Below are 24,540 nucleotides of genomic sequence, written 5' to 3' on the forward strand. Positions count from 1 at the left end.
ATTCGGGTGCCCCCTCCACCAGGAAGCATTCCCTGACCTCCCTCTCCTTGGAGAAGGGTCTCTTCTCCCTAAAATGCTCTCCTGGTCCCTCCCTGGCTTTCACACACTCTGCCTTCCTCTCCACTCCTCACCATAGACTGCATTCCCCACTAATTAGCAAGGAAGCTCCTGGAGGGTAGCTACAGCTACTTTCCAGCAGAGTAACAATAGCAGAAAGAACTCCCATAGCACCCTAGGGCTTACAAAGCACTATCCTCACAACAACCCTGTGAGGTAGGTTGTACAATGGCAGATGAAAGTAGGTTGAGAGGTTATATGAGTTGCCCATAATTGCACAGCTATGAAGAGTCTGGGCAGGATTATAACTCAGTTGTTTCTTAACTGTGGGCCCGGGTCTCTTTCCACTACACCATGCTGCTACTCCTAGGCTAGGGGATCTGGAAGCCATCCTGGGGGATGGAGACTGCCCCCACCCCCGCCCATGCACACTGTATCCCCACAGCACAAGGCCTTACACCTAGTAGGTATTTAATAAACACATGATGCTTTAAACTGCAAGCCGAGCACATTACTTGGCCAGTGAGTCCCACCATTGCTTCCTCCACAAGCTTACATAAATTGAGTTGATCAGATGCATCTGCCCTGAATCCCCTCTTAGAGCTACCCTCCCCCACCTTAGTCACCCCATTTTGGTCTGGCCTACCAAATATGTCCATCCTGATCTAAGGTGCCCCCGTACCAGAAAAGATTTATTCCTACCCTTCTGGCTCTGGAGGGAACAGTCTGAGGCTGGAGAAGGGAAAGAGGGGTGGGGGCAGGAGGGAAGGGGAAGAGGCTGTCCTCAGGCATGGAGCCCACCCTATTCCATCCCCCCAGGAAGTGATAAGCAGACTAGCCTGGCACTCACCGGCTGCTGCTCCGGTGGGCGGTGGTGGCGGCAGAGGCAGAGGGGAGGGTGTCGCCGAGGCCATGATGGGGTGGCCCATCTGTAACAAAGATGGGGAAATCTTGAGGGCTCTAGGGTCATTCCCACTCCCTCCCCAGCTCCAAGCTGGGGCTGCCCAGCCCTTTCCCCAGTCCTTTATTTCCCTACCCTCCACCCCTGGACTGGTACCCATAGGGAAAGGAGGAAAGGAAAGACTTAGGGATCTATTTCTATTTCTAATTGTATTCGAAAAGTCCCTGATTTCCAAACCAAAACCCTGTCTTCTTCTGAGACTCAGTGCTGAGGATCCAATCACTCCATCCTCTCAGTGGCCATCCACATGGGTCCAGAGGGTCACAGCTTCAGAGCTAGTAAGGACTATACAAATCATCTAGTCCAACTCCCTCAGTTGAATGATGAAGAGGCCCAGGAGGAGAAGTGAATGGCTTGAGGTTACCCAGATTATTAGTGGCACAGCCAGGTTTTGAACCCAGTTCCACTGGTTCCAAATCCTGAGTTCTCTGTATTACACTATACTGAATGGGGAGCATACATCCACAGATGTATAGGTTCCAAAAAATGCCCAAGTAATCACTCATGACTTATTTTATGCCGCAAGGAAACCTTCCCACTAACTCTGAAGGCTAATTTTTGTCTACACTTCATTCAATAAGATGATCTGGTATTTAGGCTACTTCTTCTCTACATGACATCTTTATTTGACATCTATACACTGCAGCTTTCATATCATTTTGGCTCTTCCCTAAAATACCATGTCTAATCTGTGCCCATCTGGCAAGCTGCCAGTTTCTTCTCTAGCTTTGAGAAAGGCAGCACAGATCAGCAATCGGGGAGCATGGACCAGGCAGTTGGCTCATGTTGGGCGCCCAGCCCCAGACATCAGCTCTGGGCCACCCTCACCTCATTTAAATGGTGGCATCCTTCTCTGGAGACATGCTATGCCACATCCCAGCCTCTAAGCCCTACTTTCCCTTAGATTGGTCCTCACACAATGCATTAGAGGAAGAGGATTACAATGATGCTGTTGTTGATAATAAGTGACATTTACACAGCACTTTAAGATTTATAGATTTCACTATCTCTATCTCACTATTTATATCTACTATCTCATTGGACACTCATCACAATCAGGTAAGTTAGGTAGTATCATTTTCCCCATTTTACAGATGGCAAAACTGAGGCACAGAGAATTGCTAACTTGCTCAAAGTCATACAACTAATACATATCTGAGGATTTGAACTTGAGGACTATTTATCTTGCTGCCTCTCTTAGAGAATCTGGACAAATCAGCTATAGAATTATAACCAAATCCAAATTATCTGCCTATAATTACCCATTTTAGTGTTAAATAAGAGATCAAAAGCCCAAAAGGTACTATGGCCCAGGCAAACTACAGATCAGGGGGAATTAAAGTAGAAAAAGAGACAGAAAAGAGTAAATAGTAAGAATAAGGAGAGAGGATGAATGTGTGAGAGACTTAGGACAAACTGAGAAGAAAGAGAGTAAAACCTGAGATGTTCCAAATGAGCATGGGAAGAACTGCTTCAGAGTTCCCAGGCTGGTAAAAAGTTTTATTATTCAGTTGTTTCAATCATGTGCAAGTCTTTGTGATCTCTTTTGAGGTTTTCCTGTAAAAGGCATTAGAATGGTTTTGCTATTTTCTTCTCCAGTTCATTTTACAGATAAGGAAACGGTCATGTAACCTATCTAGGTTCACACAGCTTCTGGATTTAAATGCAGGAAGATAAATCTTCCTGACTCCAGGACTAAGCACTCTGTCTACTATGCCATCTACTTGGCCTAGCTGCCAGATGGGAAGACTAGCTTGTTTAATAATCAGTAATAACTCATGTGGAGGGGATAGAGCCAAGATAGTGGAGAAAAGCAAGGTAATCTCCTAATTCCTCCTCTCAAATTCCCCTTCAAATAAATTTAAATAACGCCTCAAACATTTTGGAGTGGCAGAACTCCCCAAAGGATTGGGTGAAATAATTTTTCAAAGTCAATTAGAAGGTCTACATCTGGGTGAGAGTGGAGTGCACTCTGTGCCACTGTAGGCCTCAACTCAGCAAACCAGGATCAGATCTTGAGGTGACTGAATGAGCTGTGGTGGCTTCCAGAGCTCTTAGTAATTCAGAGGGTTAGGGGGTCAACCACTGTTCAGAAGATTAGAGGGGTCCCTTTGGCACCAGGTGAAAAACTTTCTTTCATTGACTATATGTGGTTATAGTCCTAAAGCAAGGAGGAACACTAACACAGTAGCCCACCACAGCTTGTAGCCACAGGGAGTGGGGACTTTGGCACAATTCTGGAAAAGAATGCCTGTGATTACTTACAAAGGAGAACACAATCCAAAAGAGTAATAAACACACTTCTCCTTAAATCATACTATCTTGGAAGAACAACACTTAAGAAACACCCCCCACCCCAACTAGCTCTGAAAAGTTACACAGAAATTTCAAAGTTTGAAGAGTGTCTCCTCTATCCTGGGAACAAAGCCCAACTTTAATATAAAGTTAAAAGACAAGAAACAAGTTGGGAAAATGAGCAAAAACACATTTTTAGAAGATCTGACAATAAAGTTACTATGACAGAAAGGATCAAAACAAAAACTCAGAAGACAACAAAGTCAAAACTGCTATATCCAAAACCCCACAGTAAAAGGGTTGAAAAATCAAATAAGAGAGGTAGAGGAAAAATTAGAAAAAAAGAAATTACATTGATTGATGAAAATCATGAAAAAAGAATAAACTCCTTAATAAAGGAAGCAAAAAAAAAAAACTACTGAAGAAAATAAAGCCTTAAAAAATGGAATAGACCAAACAGTAAAAGAGACACAAAAATCCAATGAAAAGAAGAATGATTTAAAAAGCAGAACTGGTCACGTGGGAAAAGATGTATAAAAATTCACTGAAGAAAAAGATCTTTTAAATAAATTAGCCAAATAGAAAAGTAGGTTCAGAAGCTCAATAAAGAAAATAAATATCTTAATATCTTAAAAATTAAAGTTGAACAAGTAGAAGCTTGATGTCTATAAGACATCAAGAAGCAATAAAACAATCATAAAAAGGAAAAAAAATAGAAGAAAATATCTCTGGAAAAACAGCTGACCTGGAAAACAGATCAAAGAAATAATTTAAAAATTACTGAACTACTTGAAAAAAAGAACCCAGACATCATCTTCCAAAAAATTATCAAGGAAAACTGCCCTGATATTCTGGAACCAGAGGATAAAATCAAAATTGAAAAAAATCCACTGATCATCTAGTTCATGAAAGAGATCCTAAAATGATAACTAACAGGAATATGATGGCCAAATTCCAGAGCTCAAGAAGAAAATATTCCAAGCAACCAGAAACAATTTAAATATTGTGGAACCATAGTTAGAATTACATTAGATTTAACTGCTTCCACATTAACAGATCAGAAAGCTTGAAATATAATAATATTCTAGATGACAAAAGAGCTAGGATTATAAACAAGAATCACTGACCCAGCAAAACTGAGTATAATTCTTTAGGGAGAAAAATGGATATTCAATGACATAGGGGACTTTCAAGCATTCCTGATGAAAAGACTAGAGCTGATAGAAAATCTGACCTTTTAATACAAAACACAAGAAAAGTATAAAAAGGTAAACAGGAAAGATAAATAATAAGGGATTCAATAAGGTTGAACCATTTCTATTGCTACATGGGAAGATACTTATAACTCCTGAGAACTTTCTTATTATTAGGGTAGTTAAAATGAGTGTACATAGAGGGCACAAGTATGTATAAAATATGATATATCTAAAAAAAATAAGGGTGAAAAAGAGAAATGCATTGAGAGAAGGTGAAAAGGAGAACTAGAATGGGCTAAATTATCTCACATAAAAGGTATCAATGAGCTTTTACAGTGTTTGGAGGAGATGGGGGAAGTGATTTTGGGGAAAGCAACTGAACCAATGGGAGGGATACTCAACATACTCAAGTTGGGCACAGAAATCTATCCTACCTTACAGGAAAGTAGTAAGGGAAAAGGATAAGAGAGGGGGAGGAAGAAGGAGGAAGAAAGAAAAGAGGGCAGATCTGGGGAAGCAGTATTTGGAAGTAAAACACTTTTGAGGATGTACAAGGTAAAAGGAGAGAAAAGGATAAATAGGGAAATTAATATGGAAAATACAGTAATTGTAACTATGAAAAAAATTTGCAGCCAATTTCACTGATAAAGGCCTTATTTTTCAAATTTATGGAGAACTGAGTCAAATATATAAAAATAAGAGCCATTCCCCAATTGATAAGTGGTCAGAGAATATGAAAAGGCAGTTTTCAAAAGAAAGTAAAGTTATAGTCATATAAAAATGCTCTAAATCACTACTGATTAGAGAAATGTAAAACAATTAAAACAATTGCAAGACACCACCCCATACCTACAAGATTATCTATTATAAGAAAAGAGAAAAAATGACAAATGCTAGAGAGGGATGTGGGAAAATTGAGACACTGGAGTTGTGAACTAATTCAAGAATTCTAGAGAGCAATTTGGAACTATGCCTACAGGACTACCTTTTGATCCAGCAATTTCACTATTAGGTCTGTATCACAAATAGACTAAAGGAAAAGGTAAAAGACCTATATGTACAAAAATTTTTATAGCAGCTCTTTTAGTGATGGCAAAGAATTGGAGATTGAAGAGTGGAGAATGTCTGAGCAAGTTGTGTATATGTTTGTAATGGAATTACTTACTACTGTGCCATAAGTGATGAGTAAAATGCTTTCAGAAAAACCTGGAAAGACTTAGATGAATCAATGCAATGTAAAATTAGCAGAACCAGAAGAACATTATTATGTATGATGATTAACTGGGAATGGCTTAGCTATTCTCAGCAATACAATGATCCAAGACAATTCTGAAGGAATTAAAATGCTATCCATCTCCAGAGAAAGAATTGTTGGAGTCTGAATGCAGATCAAAGCATATTTTACTTTTTCTTTTCTGTTTTGATGTTTTTCTTTTATAACATGATTAACATGGAAATGTTTTACATGATTACACATATATAACCTAAATCAAATGGTTTTGACTTCTTAATGAGGAGCGAGAAAAGAGAATTTGGAACTCAAAATTTTTTAAATGTTAAAAATTATTTTTATGTAATTGGGAAAAATTAATAATTAAATACATTTTAAAAAATAACTCATGGATATAGACTTCAACATTTTCAAAGTACTCCACACACTCACAATGCCATATAGCATCTGCTACAATATTCTTCATTTCTTTTTACAGATGAGGAAACCAAGGCTCATAAATGCTTAGGGACTTGCTTGCTAATATCACAGCTTGTCTAGTGGGAGGGGAGGGCATAGAATCAAAGGAAACCAAGACCGTTGATCTTTGGCCTCTAAATCCAGAGCTTTTTCCATGGACAGATAGATTTCTTGGAGAGTGAGGGAGGAAAAAGTCATAGCCTGGGCAGGAGCTAGGTTTGCGCTGCTGAATAAGATCCAGTCCCATTCTTATGACTTGCTCCTCAGGCTCTGAGAGCCAGCAATTCCTGTTCCTGGTACTTCAGAAGCTGCAAACATCTCCTCTACCTTAGAAACCAAGTGCATAGACCTAAGGAGATAAGAGGCAAGAAGGAAGGGCAACAGTAAATGGCTGAAGAACAAGGAAAGGTTGGATATGTTGGGGTGTTGGAGCAAGGGGCAGGAAGGGACAAGAAGCTGCCCCAGAGACTGGGGGTGGGGATGGAGAGGTATGAAGTAGTAAAGTCATAGAGGAAGACATAGGTTGGGAGAAAAGATATCCAGTTCTTCCACTAAACCAGCTTTGTGGCTTTAGGCAAGTCAGTTCCCCAATATAAGACCAGTTTCTTCATCTACAAAAACAAGAGGTTGATCTTTGCTATTTCTTGTCTCATCCTTAGCCTAAGATGCTATCAAGTCCTCTCTGTGAATCTCAGTTTCTTCATCTGTAAAACAGAAATAATATTCTCTGCTGCCTAGTCTACTTCATGGGACTATTCTGAGGATCAAAGGAGACAATAAGGATTTGAGAACACTTAAGAGTTAAGGGATTAAGGTATTATCCGACAAAAGACAGTAGGTCAGTCAGAATGCAGCTACAGCAGGAAAGCTTGCCCATATGGTTGCAAGAGGAAATAAAGAAAAGGGGGAAAAGGCCTTCCATGAGAAGTCAAGGCACTCCAAGGAAATCCCAATAGACTCTGGACAGGAGACACCATCTGCATCCAGAAAAAGAACTATGGGGATTAAATGTTCACGAGTATGAACACATGCTATGTTCACAGATGTTTTCTGTTTTTTTTCTCTCATGGTTTTTCCCTTTTGTTCTCTCTCAACATGATTCATTAAAAAAAAAATGTATTTTTTTAAAAGTCAATATACATTTCTAACCAGGAAAAAATTAAAAAAAAAAAAAAGTTAAGGCACCATCAGTATGGAAGCTATCTTGACAGTGAACAGGAAACACTGTGGCTGCTGGTGATGACTTGGATGACAGCATTGACCAAGATTTGTGCTGTTCTGTTCTAAGGAAAATGAATAACTAGAGGGGGAAGAAAAGTATTTCTTTGTCTTGGGCCTCCACATGCTAACCCCTACTGCAAAGACTTAAAATCTTATTAGGCTCTTAGATATTATGGACTTCAACTTCAATTCCCTGGTTTTAGAGATGAAGAAACTAGATTAGAGAAGTGAAGCCATTTGACCAACGTCACAGAAATAATAAATAGTAGATCTAGAATTCAAGCCTATGTGCTCTGACTCTCCATTCAGTGCTATCTGCTCCCCACAAATATCTCCCATTCCCCTTTCCAGTTCCTATCCAGGAACACTGCAGTGAGTGTACCTGCTTCCAGCCCACCCCAAGGTTGGTACAGTGAGATAATAAGTCACAACCCTCTCCCTCCACCCTTAGGCCATAGATGTCAGCCAATGAGACAGCTTCCTATGCCTGGAATGTACTCCAACTCAAATCTCCTGGCTCAAATTTTAACTAGCTTTTAAAATCCTGGGGTTCCATATATACTAAAATATCTATAGCATCACTTTTTGTGATAACGAAAAACTGGAAACAAAGTAGATGCCCATTGGTAAGAGAACAGCTAAATAAATGGTATTACATGAATATGGAGTATTACCATATTGTAAGAAATTATGTAATTGATGAGTACAGAAAAGAAAGGGAAGATCTATGTGAACTGATACAAAGAAAATGAGGGAAAATAAATATATATATTCAACAACTACAATAATGTGAATGGAAAGAATGAAATAATGGTGTGAAATTGTATTAAGCAAACCTGGCCTCAAAGAGGTATGAGATTTCCCTTCTTTGCAAAGGTGGGGGATACCACGAGTGTGAAACACTGCATATAATTTCAGGCTTTTTTTTTTTTTTTGATATGTTATATAGTTTTACTGAACTATTGGTTTTTTTTTTTCTCTTATTTTATTCTTTGTTATAAGTGACAGCTCTCGGGGAAGTGGGGGAGATACAAAGGGTAAGTGATGCAAATACAAAAGATATCAACACAGATTGTTTAAAAAACAAACAAACCCAACTCAGATACCTCCTCATTCAGGAAGTATTTCATGATCTTCCAGTCAATAATAGCTGTTCCCTTCACAGTCATCACAAGCAATTTTCTCTTGCATCTTTCTGCTATATTGATTTTGTTCTACCTGGACTATATTTCTGTGAGTTCAAGGCCCAGTGCCACCCATCAGGCTCCCACCTTTTAGCTCTAACACTTTGGGGAAATCATTGAAGTCCTCTGAATCTTTTTTCTCATCTTTAAAACAGAGATACTATTATTTACTCTTGTTTCATCCACCACATGGTTATGGTAAGGAAATAACCTTGTAGGCTTTACAAGGTGAGCTCTCTTTACTAGACTGCAAGCTGAACGAGGGCAAAGGCTCCCTATTATGAAAATAAAATAGGCTCTCCTCTTCACATCATCATCTTTCCTCTCCCAGAAAATCAAGTGGATGAGTCTCTGGCCACTCAAGAAGCACCAGGACATAGTCCCAAGCTGCTCCACTATGGTCAGAGGATGGAAGTGAGAGGGAAGAAGGGAAGATAGCTTTATTTTTGAAAGAGAATCAATGTAGGGCTCCAAACCACCCCACTATCACTCCCTCAGCATGCTACAGAAAGGTGTGGGGCCCTCAGAAAGTGCTGGGAAAGTGCGTATTCCCTGATGTCATGGGGAAGGGTTCTAGCCATAGGACCAGAGCTCTGAAAACATAAAGTGTTCATGGACACATGTGTTACTGGCGGAAACACTTGCTCTGGCAGGAGCCACATAGATCAGAACAATGGCACCTTCCTATTGCCATTTAAGATTTACAAAAGTAGCGAAAATGATTTACAAAAATCATCCTTGTTTTACAGATGAGGAAGCCTGAGGAGATAAGCCTTTGCCCAAGGTCACACAGCAGAGGAACATCAGAACCAAGACTCAAGCCCCGCTCTCCACATTCCAAGGCCAGAAATCTTTTCAGGACACTGCTATCTCTTCCATCTTCTGTTTTTCTCTCCTGAAACTGGGAAACAGGGAAGGTGAGTAACTTGCCCCCAATGCTAGAGTCCTTCCTCCCAAGGGAAACAGCCAGGGTCTCGAAGTTATCCTTTTTGTCTGTTCTTATACAGGCATTTGGTGCCTCCCCAGATGGCAGGAAAATTTCTTGAAAAGTAGAGATGATATCCCCAGTCCCTGGGATATGGCAGGAACCTAATAAAAGGTGACTGATTAGTCAAGGTAACATGGGTACTGAAATAATCATGGGATTTGAATCCAGATCCTATAATGCCAGATGCCACTTCTATAAAAGAACTGGGGAAAGTGGCTTAACTACATCAATGGGACCTTTTATTTTTGCATGAGCCCAATGCCTCGTCCAAAAGGAGGAGCCAAACACTTGTTTATTGAACCATATGGCATGATTCAAGGTTCCTTAGCTAGTTGGCAAAAGAGCCTCCTAACTTTCACTTCAGGGCTCTTTCTAATGGATTATGCTGACTTCTAAGTCCTTGGTCAGCCACTCAACAAGCATTTTTTAAGTGCCTATTGTGTGGCAATAACTCACTAGCCACAAGGGATAAAAAGACCTTGCCCTCTAGGGACTTACATTCTAATAGAAAAGACAACATCTATATAACTATCCGGGGTTGCACAGAAGACACACCTAGTGGAAATTGGCTCTAGAAGCCAGAGACCAGGAAAAAGTACTTGCAGAGATAGGATTTAAGTGTGGCATTGGATCCTTCATTATCCAGTGCCAATCTATCTTCCCAATGTGACTTCCAGCCCTCACCTAGCCAAATGTCTCCCCTGGAGTCCAAGGAGTAACAGCACCTCAGAGTCATGTCAGAGACATGGCCAGGCAATCTCCTTCACAGACCAGCTTCCCTATGGCTCACCCATTTCCCAGGTGAGCACACGGGGCCTTTGGAAACTTCGCTTCTGAGAGTCAGTTATCTCACCTTGGATTTATAGGAACATAGATTAGGAGCTAAAAGGAACGAGAGCCTAAGGCCCTTCATTTTGCAGATGAAGAAACTCAGGCTTCGAGATGTTTTGTGACATGTCCAGGATTATAGTTTTCATGCTGCACTTTCTCCCTTCATGGGACTACTGTGAGAAAAATGCTGAAGGGATATAGAGAGGCAAGCAGCTCCCAAATGACGGCCAGTGCTGACTGTGGCCATGAACACAGCTCCAAACCTCTGGGGAATACAGGGATCATCCCCGGCACATAACCAACTCCTCCCCAATAGATCTCACCTTCCTGGTACAGCCAGGCTTGCTAGGGAGCCTAGAAGAACCAGGGAGAGGAACAGGAGTTCTCAGAATGACTGACAGGGTCAGCCTCGGGCTTGTCCAGGAGCCAACAGGACCATACACATGCAAGAATCATTTTCACATCCTACTTTCCCCCTCACTATAGAAGCAAATATCCTATTTCTATTTTGCAAATAGTGTAAATAAGGTCCAGGGCAAATTGATTTGTTCAACATTTCAGTCACCTAATAGAGATTTCGGGCTTCCTAACTCATACCTCATTTTCATTAGGTCATTCCATAAAATACCAACCATATACGTCATATCCCTCCAAACTTTTATTACCTGTCCTTTGAGAATCTCAAAGAGTATCAGGTCAGACACCAAGTTAGAAACATATTTGGGAATGGAAACCAAGGTTCTAAAAGAAAAAGCTCTGGTCACCTGAACCCTTCCCTCAGGCCCTCAAACCTTCCTCTTTTCTTCAAACCCAAACAAGTCTAGAACCCTCTCTGATCTGAATCCAAATATGGGTTGAGCAAGGAATTCTCCTTCACCCAGTCTACCTATCACACTGAGTGAGGGCAAAGAATGAAGTCAAGATGTACAACTAGCCTAGCTTCTCAAATGAAATGTTTGTTTAAAAAAAAACATAACATTTAGCACGGTGCCTGGCACGTAGTAGGTACTGTATCAGTAACTATTCCCTTCCCTTCCTTATCACTTTCTCAGTTCAAGCAGACAGGTGCTTTCCTCCCATAGCCTCCCACTCTGGCAAACTACTTATTTCTGTCAGGAGCCTCAAGAATAAACCTGGAACTAAAGTGAGTAGCAAAGACCTGCAGACAGAGACACATCATGCTAAAACTCTGGTTATTCTAGCACAATGGGCAGAGTTTGAGGGATTCAATGGCTACTACTAGCTACAGCTTCAGGAATGAGGGCCTCGGGAGGAGGAGATAATCCCTACCTCCCAGAAGCCAATTCCCACCTTCTAAGAGTTTATCGGGACATGGAGCCCACAAGGTCTCTGTTCTGAAAAGTTCCTCAGTGGTCTAAGTTTACTGGTGAAGCTGAAAGAACAGAGGACTAGGAATCACAGGATTATAAAATCCTCAATTCAGAGCCAGAAGGGACCTTATAGGTAATCCAGGTTAATCTGTCCCCAAACCCCAAGCCCATAGGAGGAAACCAAGATGCCCAGAAATTAAGGGACCTGCCCAAAACTCATGTGGACTGTGAAAAAATAAATAAATAAAGCCTGGCATTTAAAGCCAAGTATGTTGTACAGCTCACTTAATTTTTTTAGAAATTTTTTTCACCTGTGAAAAGAAGAGGTTGAACTATACAAACCCTAGATATCTCTCTCCCAGGTCTGATAGTCTATGTTCCAAAGCTTTTCTAGCTCTTATATTCCATGTTCTAAGGACTCTCCTAGCTACATTTAAGGGTCCTCCCAGCTCTAACATCCTGTTTTCTAAAAGTCTTCTCAATTGATCCTTCAAGCTCTGACCTTCCATGTTTTTAAACACCACTCCCACTTGTGACATGCTAATTCTAAGGGCCCTCCCAGCTGTGGCACTATGCAGGACTAACATTCTGCATTTTATGGCTTTCCAGATCTGACATGTCATAGTCTATGGCCCATCCCAGTTCTGACAGTCTATGTTCCTAGACTTTTTTCACATTTCAAATTCTCTGTTCTAAGGTCTTTACAGTACTTACATTCTTTCTTCTAAGGGCTCTTCTACTAGCTGATACTTCTTGTTCTAAGAGTCCTCCCAGTTGTGACACTATATTCTAAAACCTATCCTGGCTCTGACATTCCGGCTTTCTCGGCTATGATATTCCTTGTTCCAAGAGTTCTCTCACTCTGACATTCTACATGCTAACCATTCTCCTAGCTGACATTCCATGTTCTAAAAGCTCTCCCAGCTCTGACATTCTTTGACTCTAGAGAGGTAAGCAAGGCTAGGCCAGGGAAGCCTAGTTCTCTAGCCTTCTAACTGATGGAATCTGTCCCATTGGAAAGCTGGAAGCTCACAAAGTCATAGCTACTGAAGACAATCATTTAAAGCAGAGCATCCATGCAGGCAAGACATGTTGAAATAACAAAAGCATATGGATGAGGCACAGAAAGGCTATCAGGCCAGAGGAAGTAGATTCCCCAGAATCTGATATACAAGGGAGAGAAGAATGCCTCGGTATCTGCATTGAGCTATGGGGCTCAGATAGAAAGTTTTCTGGGGCTGATGCACCTAGGGCAGCTGGCAACATGGAATCTTCCCGGGGATAGGGTCTATTTATAGACCCCACAAGACTGGCGGGGCAGGTGTTGGCCCAAAGAGAGGCTGGGCAAGGCAGTAATCGCGCGCACGCGCGCGCGTGTGTGTGTGTGTGTGTGTGTGTGTGTGTGTGTGTGTAAGGGGCAGGGAGTGGGGAGAATGGAAAGGAATCAGGAAAGGAGAGAACTTTAGCCATGTAAAAGCTGTTCTTGTATCTCATGCTTGTCCCCATTATGTATTCACTACTCCAGAAAAAAGGGAATAACTTAGAGTCACAGAACTTGATGAGACTTCAGAGAGCATTCAGTTCCACCCATTCTTGAGCATGAGTCCTTTCAATAATATCCCTGACAAGTCAGCCTCTGCTTAGGTACCTCCAATGGGAAACTCACTACCTTTAAAAATAATGCACTTAAAGGGCTCTCATCCTTGGGGCTTTCTCCTCACATCAAACACAAATCTACTTTTCAGTGACTCATTGGTCCCAGCCACCTTTTCTCTTCTGAGGCAGAGCAAACAAGCCTAATCACTCCCTACTGGACAGGTCCCCAGACCCTTTCCCTTTTGTGTTCTCTTTACCACATAAAAATACAGACATTCTTTCAACTGATTCTTGCATGGAATGGTTCAGCAGGCCTTTCACCATCTTGGGTGCCCTGTGGAGCATGAGTTCTCCATCTTCTGATTTTACCTCTGTGTCTGGACTTGCAACATCCCTCCCCAACCTCCTGACTCCAAACACTGAATCACTGAACTCCAATCACCTTTCAAAACCCACTCAAACCCTCTCCATCCCTCCCCTTTCCACCTTTCCCCAATAGCCAGTCCTTCCTCTTGGCTCAGATCACTCCTCTCTGTCTTTTTTATTCACTTCCTTTGTGTCATAGTTACATGTGTGCATGTCTAGGGGTGTGCTGGAGCCAGCTCAAACCAGCTCTTGCCAATTATTAAAATTTTCAATATGAGCATTTATACCTCATAAATCAGCAAATCAGGGCTTGATTTATTGTTTTGTTGATCATCTAGACTTAAGAAAGTGGAGAAAATGTTAATGATGTAGATTAAACTTTAAAGAATGTGTTCTCCCTCCCCCTCCCTCTCCCCCCAGAGTTAATTGCTAAACATTTACCAGCACACCCCTGGGCATAGCTTTCCCTCCCATCAGATTAGAATCCCCTCGAAAGTAGGGTCTTGCACAGAACAAGAACATAAAATGGGAGCTGAACTGACTGAACAAAAGTCATAGTAGAGATCTATAACTGAGGAATTCCCAAGGAGGCAAAAATCTCAGTCACAGGGACAGGATGAGCAAAGACCAGGAGGTGGGTGAGGGCAGGAGGAAAAGGCGAGAAAGAAAGCAGCCAGGGTTCCTAGAATGCACGGAAGGACAGAGGCAGTCAGACACAAGGCCAGAAAGGTTAGAGCCAAATAGAGACAGAGACACGCTCACATACCACTGGGAGTACAGGGGGATTGAGGGGATAGTCAAAGACCAAGACAGGGCTGCAGGCAGGAGTTCTTAGGGAGAGCTCACCAAAGAGTGGAATAGCTAGAGAACAGCAGAGTAGAAAATCCTGCTGAGAGAGGATTCGAGTCTCTCGTCCCCCACCCCCACCCCGGCAGGAATCCCCGAGTCTGGATGCCTCTGGGTAAGTGGCACTGACTTTCTCTGTGATGGGTTCAATAGGAGGACAGGTGTCCTGCCCCAGAATCCCCAAGGGAGGTCAAGGAAAAAGAGTTGTATGAGATTCTTCAGACACAGAGAGGGGCAGAAATCAGGACCTCAGCATCCTGGCTTCCTATGGAAGGGACTCCTGTACATCTCACTGAACATCTTCCCAAAGTGCTAAGTAAACTGAAGCATAAGCAAGGGGACACATCCAGCCATCCAGCCGTCAGAGGCCACAAGTTCTGCAGACCTGGCCCCTCTGCCCCTCCTTTCAGTGAGGAAGGAAGATACACCAGATCTTGCCCAGCTTAGCCCCAGATACCCTGACCCAGTTGAGTCCACACACTTGGCCTTAGCAATAGCCCTTCCCTTCTCTGGTCCCCGGTTTCCCACTGTATGGTTAGCAGTCAGTCTTTTTGAAAAGGGGGATGAAAAGAAGGGGAGCAACTCCCCAGGAAATCTACACTCTGTGCTTAAAGATCCACAGAGAGGCAAGAAGCCCTAGGGAGAGAACACAGGCCCACGGACCATAAATGTAAAGCAGGTTAAAGGTCCCAGGAGCCATCACCAGTCATGACCAGGAGGATTCCCACCGGAGGCAGGAGACAGACCAGCTCTCACTTACCACCCCCACCCCTGGACTTGGGGAACAGGGCTTCAGCCAGACCACTCTTCCCAAGAAGGCCAATCTGCAGGGCAGAGTTTTCATTCTTGCCCTGCCTTGTATCCCTGTGGAACCAAAGCCATTTTTGCCTAACAATGTGCTATCCCCCCTTCACCCTTGCATGCTGTCCTGGGGGCTATACCCCTAGACCTCTTACCAGCAACACCATCATTATCCTGCAGATCCCTGAGGCCCTCCAAGCTTCTGGGACCAAGGGGCCTGACTGGATACAGGGCTGACACAGGGCTACCCTCTTCACCATCTTCAGCTTCCACGTCTTCTTCACTTTCTGATCTCAGGACCAAGCTAGGTGGTCTCTCGGGGGCAGCAGGCCTGGGTGGTGGGGCTGTGCCCCCCCCGGGGGGCCTTCCATCCCTGGGCTCGGGAAGCTCAGCAAGACATTGTAACAGGCATCCAGCTCACCAGGAATCTGGCAGGGGAGAAGGAGAACACTTAGGAAAGGAGAGAAGCAGGTGGCTCCCAGGGACCCAGGTGGCAGAATGGCAGAACACAGCAAGATCGTAAGCTGAAGGGAAAGATTAAAAAGTTCCTGCCCAGGGGCTGGCAAGGAACCTTTAGGACTGCTGTTTTCTCTCCCCACCTCAGCTTTTCCTGCATCCCTAGTCCTCAGTCAGCTACTCTTCCTTGACATACTTTAGTACCCCCACCCCAAAAGTCATGCCGGTGGGCAGGCAGATTAGAGGTCAGACCCAGGGAGGCCCCAGAAGAAGGATGAGAGGAGGCCTCACTGGTCCAGAAACAAAGAGTTAGCTGGGGGTGGGGGTGGGGGGATCTGAGCCAGTTTCCTATAAATACCTTCAAGGTAACAGCGGAAAGTGAAGGACAGGAATGAGGCACTGTCTCAAGAGACAGGTTGGGAAGAGAGAAGAATGGGGCCCACTGACTGAGGCCAGGGAGGGATACGGGGGAGGGAGGGGTGGTTTTTGAGTAGAAAAGTAAGGGACAGGCAAAGCAGCATAGATTACCAAGGACTCCTGGGGCAAGGCTAGCGGAACTACCCCGCTTCTCCCAGGCTGTTGGTTCAGGGAGCCGCCATTCCCTATTTTAGGGTTAGAGCCCACAGGCCCAGAGACCTGGCATTTCCCTGGGTTGTCACCTAAGGAAAGTGGAGCTACCCCGCTTGAGCTCCAAAGAGCCATCCTCAACCTGGCTTAAGCAGACCCAAGTCCCTGATAACTGTCCTTATATCCAAAAAATAAATAAATAAATAAAAGTCCACACAATAAGAGACTTGGCTTTCAACTGATCTTGGCCCAAAAGCAAGAGTCAAAGGAAAAGAAAAATAGTGCCCCATAGAGATGCCATAGAGACAGAGTTAAACCTATAGCCACCTGCCCTGATCTAGAGACAAGTTTTTTTCTATGAGTGGCAGGACAGCAATTAGCTAAAGAGTACATTCCAAGTCTCCGGGCACAGTTGCTATGGGGAGGCCACTGTCATTTCTGGAACTAGCAGGGCCAAGACTTTTCAGGACTTTGGCTTTTGGGGAGATGATGCCTGAGAATGGGGAGATGGTGAAAGGGACAACTCAGGCAGCAAAACCTCAGTCCTGTCAGCCTCCTAATACCCAATGACAGCTGGGCTTTGCCAGATTGGCACCTATAACCCTCTTGTTCATATCCTAGGTCTACAGAGAAGGTGAGAGAGGAAAGAGATTGTGCAAAGGAGGAAGGAGGAAAGAGGAGAGAAGGAAAAATGGAGAGCTAGAAGAAAGATGGAAGAAAGAAGGAATAAAAAGGGAAACAAGGAATGAGGGGAAGAAGGGAAGAAGAAAGATAAAGGAGAGAAAATGAGTAGGATAGGAGATGGGAAGGAAGATATGGACCAAATGAAGGAAAGGGAAATGGAACGAAAGGAAGTAGAAGAGAGGAAAGGGGAGAGGAAAAATAGGGAAGGAAGGAAAGGAAAATAGGGAGGAGAGGAAAGAAAAGAGAAAAAAGGAAGGAAAGAAAGAGGCAGAGAAGATAGGGAGGGAAGGAAGGAAAGGAAAAGAAAAAGAGGAAAAGAAGAAAGGAAAAGAAATGAGGAGGGGAAAGGGAGGGAAGATAAAAGAAGAAAGAAGAAATGGAGGTGAAAAAGAACAGAGAAGGAAATTAGGCAGAGAAGGAAGGAAGAAAGGGGAGGGAAGGAAGTTGAAGAAAATATGAGGAAGGAAGGAAAGGGGGTGAGAAGGAATAGAGAAGGAAATTAGGGAGGGAAGATGGAGAGGGAAGGAAGGAAAGAAACAAGATAGGGAAAAAAAGAAGGAAAGGAAGGGGAGAAGGAAGAGAGGGAAGTTAGGGAGGGAAGGAAGAATGAGGGATAGGGAGAAGAAGAAAAGGAAGAAGATAAGAGAAGGAAGAGAGGGGAAAGATAAGAGAAGAAAGGAGAGGGAGAAGATAAGAGAAGGAAGGAGAGGGAGAAGATAGGAAGAAACAGAATAAAAGAGGGAAAAGAAGGAAGAGGGAGGAAAGATAGGGAAAGGAAGGGAATGGGGCGAGAAGAAATAGAGAGGAAAATTAGAGAAGGAAGGAAAGAAAGGGGAGGGAAGGAAGAGGGAGGGAAGATAGGAAGAAAGAAAGGAAAGAAAGAGAAGGGAAGAAAGGAGAAGGGAAGATGGGGAAGAAGGAAGGAAAGGGGGTGAGAAGGAATAGAGAGGGAAATTAGGGAAAGAAGGAAGGAAAGAAAGGGAAGGAAGGAAGGGGGAGGGAAGCTAGGGAAAGAAGGAAGGGAAGAAATGGGAGGGAGGATAGGGAGGGAAATATGGAAAGAAGGGGGAGCAAAGGAAGGAGAGGAAAAGAAGGAGGAAGGGAAGGAAGCGAAGCAAGAAAGGAAGGGAAGGAAGAGAAGAGAGAAAAGAAGGGAAAGAAGGGGGAAGGGAAGGGAAAGGAAGAAGAAGAGAGAAGGAACGGGAAAGAGGCAAAAATGGGGGGAGGGGTCCGGGGACCCAGGCCCGCGCCTCCCGGGGGCTCCAGGCCTCCCGGGCTTCCTGCCCCAGGGGAGAGTAGATGCAGGACCAGGCCCACCCCAGCCCCCAGCCTGGCCCAGGCCCCAGCCCCCAGCCGCCAGCCGAGGAAAGGGGAAGCGGCCCCGCCTCCCAGGGACACCTGCCCCGGGGCTCCCCCAGCCCCCAGCCCAGGCTCGCCCCTCTCCCCACCTGCCCGGACCCCGCCCCCCAGCCCCGCCCCCGGATAGGCCCCGCCCCCGGGCCCTCGAGCCCCCCGCCCCTTGGCCCCTGGGGGTCCCGGCCGCGCCGGGCAGAGGAGGGTGGGGGGGGTGGGGGCGGGCGCGGGGTCGGGGCCGGGACCGGGCCGGGGCCTCTCCCTCCCCCGGCGGCTCCGCCCCGCCCCGCCCGCAGCGACGGGGGCTCCCTGGGCCGGGCCGGGTCGGACCAGCCGGGCGGGGGTCCCAGGGCAAGACTCACCGCAGGGCGGCGCTGCCGGCCGGCCCGGGATTCTCCGGGCTCCGTTCAACGCGGCCGCCGCTGCCGTTGCCGCTGCCGCTGCCGCCGCCGCCTGTCCCGGTCCCGCGGCCTCCGCCGCCGCGCCGGGGACATTGTCCCTTTAAATCTCTCCCCCGGCCCCCTCCCGCCCCGCGGCCCGGCCGCTCCGCCCCCCGGCGCGCCGCCGTGACCTCAGCGCGACAGCCCCGTCGTGACGCCATGTTGGGGAGGTCGGGGTCACCTCTCTTCCCCCCTCCCCAAACTGCCGCCGCCGCCGCCGCCGCCGCCGCCGCCGCCGCAGCTGCTTCCCTTTGGGATGGGGGAGGGAAGGGGTGTGGCGGGTAGCTCGACGCCATGTTCGGAGTGGCTAGGACATCTGCTGACTTAAAGGGACCGCGGTCCTTCAGGAGTGCTCTCGGCTCTGCAAGGGACCTTTAGAGATCATCCAACCCTCTCATTTTACAGAGGGGAAAAGTGCAGCCCAGAGTAAGGGAAGTGACTAACCCAAGGTCATGAAGCAAGTAAGTGGGCCAAGCCGGAATTCAAAGCCAAGCCCTTGAATTGCAGATTCAAACCCAGTCCCTGGACACCCCGCCCGCCCCGCCCCCGCCTCCCTGTCTGAGTCTTCTCCAGAGGTCTCAGAAGTGGTACCTGCTCCTCTGCGTTCCCTCCCTCAACTGATTTTCCCAAAGCCAAAAATATGGCATCTATTACAAAAGACAGCAGACTAGGGGGGAGGAGAGTCCGACGGGGCCTGCATCCTCCCGTGCCTCAGTTTAACCCTTCCCCAATGTAGGGGATCCGTGCACCTAGCAACTGAGAGGAGGTGGGAAAGAGGGCCGCCTTGAAAAGTGAGCGGGAGAACCGGCATCTGGTTCTCGGTGCCCCGATCCTAGAGCTAAAGTTCCATTCCACCAGCACCTGGAGAATGTGTCCTGCCAGGAACGGTGAAGAAAGAGAGCGGATCTAAAGAGCTGACCCTCGAAAGGGTCTCACCGACAAGGGTTTGTTCTGGTTGGTCCCAGAACACGCCGCCCTCTCCCACGGCAGAACTGTGTCTGTTTGGGGATTTACAGTCTAGTTGGACGGCCCCTCTTTTCCCACTAAGTGACATCTCCCTGTAGAAAAGCCTTTATAACAATTAGAGCTGCCCCAAAGTCTATTGGAGCCCCGACACTCCCGAGGAATCTTCAAGCAAAGATTAAGTGACAATTCACCAAACAGGTGATGATTTTTTATTTAAAGTAAAAATGAAATCCATGACCTCGCGAATCTCTTACAATTATGAGATTCTATGATTCCGAGAGCTGTCAGCAAGGGAAGGTCATTGGGAATTTAAAGTAAAAAGAATTGTTCAGTCCCTGAATGAATCCTGGTTTACAATGTCTAAATGATTTCCATCTAGCTACTACCTACTCTAGCCTGTCTCTTAGCCCATCTTCTCATGAGCTTAGGACACCCGGGTTCTTTGGGGTACCCAGATAAGGATGGAATAGAACTGGATGGGATCTTAAGAGACTCTTCAATCCAAGTGGCTCATTTTACCGAGGGAGAAACTGAGACTTAGAAAAGAATTCGCTCAAGTACACACAGTAAGTAATAGAGTAAGGAGTCAGATTCAGGTGCTCAGATTCTAAATCCACAGCTCTGTTCCAGATTCTTGAAGGCATTTATTTCGGAAAACATTTATGAAATAGTATAAAATTCTTTGCCACCTTTGCTTACAGCACCCAGCTGTAGGTGTGTGATCAAGGTAATCATTGTCATCCCTGTCTGAACTACCAACACAATCCTAAACTCTGACACTGACACCAGCTTTCCTTTCAGCTCCAGAACTATGATTCCGTGGTCCCCTCCTTGATCACTATCTTCGTTCCTTCCATCTGTCTCTAATTTCATTTATTCATTATTGTGAATATGGTCCCTGGATGTTCCCCCATTCCTTCCCATCACATTCTTGACCTCATGGTTGACTTGTTCAACTATATACATATTCTTCCGCCCCGGAACCTCTTGCTTCTTTGTTTTTGTTAAAGCCAACTCTCAGCTACTTCTACCATCTCTTCTCCCTTCTCATGGGGACCACTGATTGCTCCTGGAAAAGGCCACAAAGCTGTGTCACTTGCTTTCACTACACAGACCATTCAAATTTAAATTTTACTTGGACTCCTACAACTTCAGGGCAACTCTTTGATTTTTTTTTTTGGCTGTTAGTTTCATTAATTAAGATTCCATTCTGTTCCCCGAGGCTCTTGTCTCTTTCTCTCGGCAGAAGACCTCTCTGTCTCCTTCATGGAGAAAATGGAGGCTATCTGTTGACCAACTCCCACATCCCCCCTATTCCACACTTCAAAACTCCATTATCTTCCATTCCCCCTTCCATTGTAGTAGTCTTCTTTGACTCTAATGTCACAAGTGTCATCCTAATTACTTGTTCTCTTGAACCCATCTTCCCCATCTCTTCTGGGTACTTGTTTTTATTAATCTAGCTTTCTCTTTTCATTTTCAGTCACTATTCACTGGTTTTTTACTCTTTGCCTTCAAACTCGGCCAAGTCTCCCAATCTTTAAACCCTGACTTGTTCTTGCTCTTCCTTCCGATTATCATCCTAAATCTTTACTCCCTTTTACAGCCAAAATCCTACGAAGAATCATACTCCTATTTCCTCACCGCCCACTCAATTCACAACTCCTGGCAATCTGGCTTCTGGCTACCACTGAATATAAACAGCTATCTCCAAGGTTAACAGTGATCTGTTAAATGTTAAATCCAATTGCCTTTTCTCAGATCTTCTCCTGCTGGGCTTCTCTGAAGCTTTTGAACCTTTTAAATCGTCCCTTATTCAGTGACACACAATAGAATTCTCCAAGGTCTATGCTAAGCACTGGAGATACAAATACCAACAGAAAGAAAACTGTCCCTGCCCTCAAAGAGTTTACATTCTACTGGGGGAGAAAACATACATCCAGAGCTATATATAAAATGGGTTTAAAGTAGATATTAGATGAGCTTCTTTATTGGTAGTGTTTAAGCTGAGTTTAAGAAAGCCAGAGATTCAAAAGAATTGGTTCTCTTCCTGTATTCTAGCTCCTCAGTCTCCTTTGCTGGATCATTATCTTTCCCCCTCCTGGCTTGTCCCTTGAGGCTCTAGATTCCCAAATCCACACAGTCCATTTAATCTCTGTCCAATATTATGTCCCATAGGCATTACAAACTCATTATCTCTCTCCAGAAAATTTATCCCTCCTCCAGATTTCCTCATTTCTATTGTGGGCAGCACTATCCTTCCATTCGTCAAGATTCATAACCTTTGCACATATTTAACTCTTCTCTTTCCTAACATGCTTTGTATAAACGTTTTTCAGACCTCAGTTAATACTTTCACATTATTTCTTATATAAGAATAATAATAACATAGCATTCATGTAGTTTAAGGTTTGCAAAGCACTTTACAAATACTGTACCAAACACACAACAGCCTAGGGGGAGGGAGACTGTAGGTGCTATAATTATTCCCATTTTATATATTGAGGTAGACAGAGATCGAGTGTCTTACCTAGAGGTGCACCTCTAGTAAGTATCGAAGGCCAGATTTGCACCTATCCTGAATCCAGACCCAGAGTTCTATCCACTAAACTACCTAACCACATGTGCCTCTTCTATATACTCACAGAGATTTTATCCTTATCATCTCTTGCCTGGATTACTTTTATATGCTGTTAGTTGGTCTTCCAGCCTCTTACCCTTTCTACTTCATCCTCTATATGGCTATCAGTTTGATATTCCTAAAACATAGATCTGACATGTTATTCTTCTACTAAAAAATTCCCATGCTTCCCAATCTCATCTCTGTGATAAAGCTTGATTTTAAATCTCTCCACCTTAAATCCCATCTACCTTTCTAGTTTAATTTCATATTATTCCCCTCCATGTTGCAGGTGAACCAGCCTATTCACCCTTCTTCATATGTGACATTCCTTTCTCTCTGGTTCTATATAGAACGTCTCCTATGAGATACTCCTCATCATTTCCATCTTGAAGCCTGATAGATTTCCTTCATAATCATTCTCAAACCACCCCTACTACCAAAAGAACCCCCCAAAAAACCCCATAGATGTCTCTTCCTCCTTCAAACATTTTGTCTCTGTTCTGTATTTGTTTATCAGCATATGTTTCATATCTGCCCTACATCAGGAGAATGGAATCCTTTGGAGGACAGCTCCCTTTTCATCTTTAGCTCCGTATCCCTAGTGCCTAAACCAATACCTAGCCCAGAGTTATAATAAATTCATGCTGAATTGAATCGAGGCCTGCTCATGTGTGGTGGTGCTCCAGTGGACTCCCAAAGCACAGGATTGACCATGGTACCTCTCCCTCTGCTCATTAAACTCCAAGTTTAAGTCTAGTATCAAATAGTAATTCTTTATATGGTATTTAAAGGTCTTTACTACCCTTTTGGACTTTCCCAGTCTTTATATATTTTACTGTCTTCTGGACACTCTATGATCTGACCACAAAGACTTACTAGCTGTTCCTTGTACAAAGCCCCCATTTCCAGCCTTTGCCCCCTCACCTTTATCTCTTAGAATCTCTGCTTTCCTTCAAAATTCAGACTATCCAACCCTCCTGGGGTTTCCCAGTCTTCCCAGATCCTAGAGGCACCCCTCTAAGGTTACTTTCCATCTTTTTTAGTTTCTACCTAGTTAGTTACCTCTTAGGCTGTAAGCTCCTTAAGGACAGGGATTGAGGGGTTTTTTGGTTTGTTTTATTTTTGATTTATGAAATAAAACAAGCATTTCCAAACAGAACAATAAAAAAAAAAGATGATTGTAAATAAAATTGCAAATCTACTGCATTCAAGTTGCTATTTCTTTTAAATATACAACAAATTATTGTGTAAATTTATTCTTTAATTCTTCCCTCCCCTCAACCCCAGCAGGTAGTGTTTTTGCTTTCTTTTGCCTCTCTAATGCTTAGCACAATGACAGGCACAAAGTAATCATTATATATATATATATATTACATACATACATATATATACACACACACATATCTATACATTCTCATGTATGTGTATATGCTTGTCTAATGAGATTCTTGGGCTAATTAATAATGTAAAAGAAAAAAGGAAATGCAACTGGTTCAGATAGGGCTCCTGTTAACCTCAAAAAATCAGAATAATTCAGTATACCACAGGCCATTTCTTCCTCCCAATTCATAAAAGAAAAGTTTTTTCCTTTAAGTAATAATCCTCTCCCTTTTTTTTTTTTTCTGGTGAAGGAACTAAGGTCCCAAGATGTTGAAATCCTTGCTCAGGACTACACAGGTGACCTAGACACAGAGCCTTCCTCTGCCTCTGAGGCAAGTGAGCTTTCCTTTGTACTGTGGTACTAAGCTCTCCTTCCCCAAAGCCACAGTCTCTTCCTTCTGACCATTTCTCAGATTCAGACCTCAGTGATTCTCATCTAATTTTTGCCTCCCTGGACAGCTTAGAGAGAAGAGAAGGGAAGGTGAACCTTTCTTCTCACTACCCTATCCCCAACATACCCCTTTAGGAGAGCCTGTAGATGTAGAAGAAAGAAGACAAAGGCTTTCAACTGCTCCCTTTCACTTGAACTGTATCATTATCCCCATTTACCCCCTCAGCTCAGGCCTAGTAACCTAGCTGCAAAGCCCTGCCCTGGTACTAACTGGGGGGAATAAATCAATATGGCATAATCCATGCCTTCAAGGAGCC

At 44.2% G+C, this 24,540-nt stretch overlaps 1 protein-coding gene across 8 annotated transcripts in view; it reads right to left on the reverse strand.

Moving 5' to 3' along the window:
* WIZ (WIZ zinc finger) overlaps nucleotides 1–18,879 on the reverse strand; it is a 42,402-nt gene extending 23,523 nt beyond the window's left edge. For 5 of the 8 annotated variants that reach the window (XM_051972017.1, XM_051972020.1, XM_051972019.1 and 2 more), the window contains exons 1-2: nucleotides 15,519–15,778; nucleotides 908–986 (exon numbers count right to left, since the gene is read on the reverse strand). Coding sequence is in view for 3 of the 8 variants with exons in the window: in XM_051972021.1 (XP_051827981.1) it covers nucleotides 908–986; nucleotides 15,519–15,623 (184 nt within the window). In the remaining 5 variants the exon portion in view is untranslated. Of the gene's footprint in view, nucleotides 1–907; nucleotides 987–15,518; nucleotides 15,792–16,177; nucleotides 16,271–16,347; nucleotides 16,459–18,785 lie in introns of those variants that run through there. The other 3 variants (XM_051972021.1, XM_051972023.1, XM_051972022.1) reach the window with 3 other exon arrangements.
* Between the last annotated feature and the right edge of the window lie 5,661 nt (nucleotides 18,880–24,540).

Source organism: Antechinus flavipes, chromosome 1 (assembly GCF_016432865.1).
Source record: "Antechinus flavipes isolate AdamAnt ecotype Samford, QLD, Australia chromosome 1, AdamAnt_v2, whole genome shotgun sequence".
NCBI lineage: Eukaryota > Metazoa > Chordata > Mammalia > Dasyuromorphia > Dasyuridae > Antechinus > Antechinus flavipes.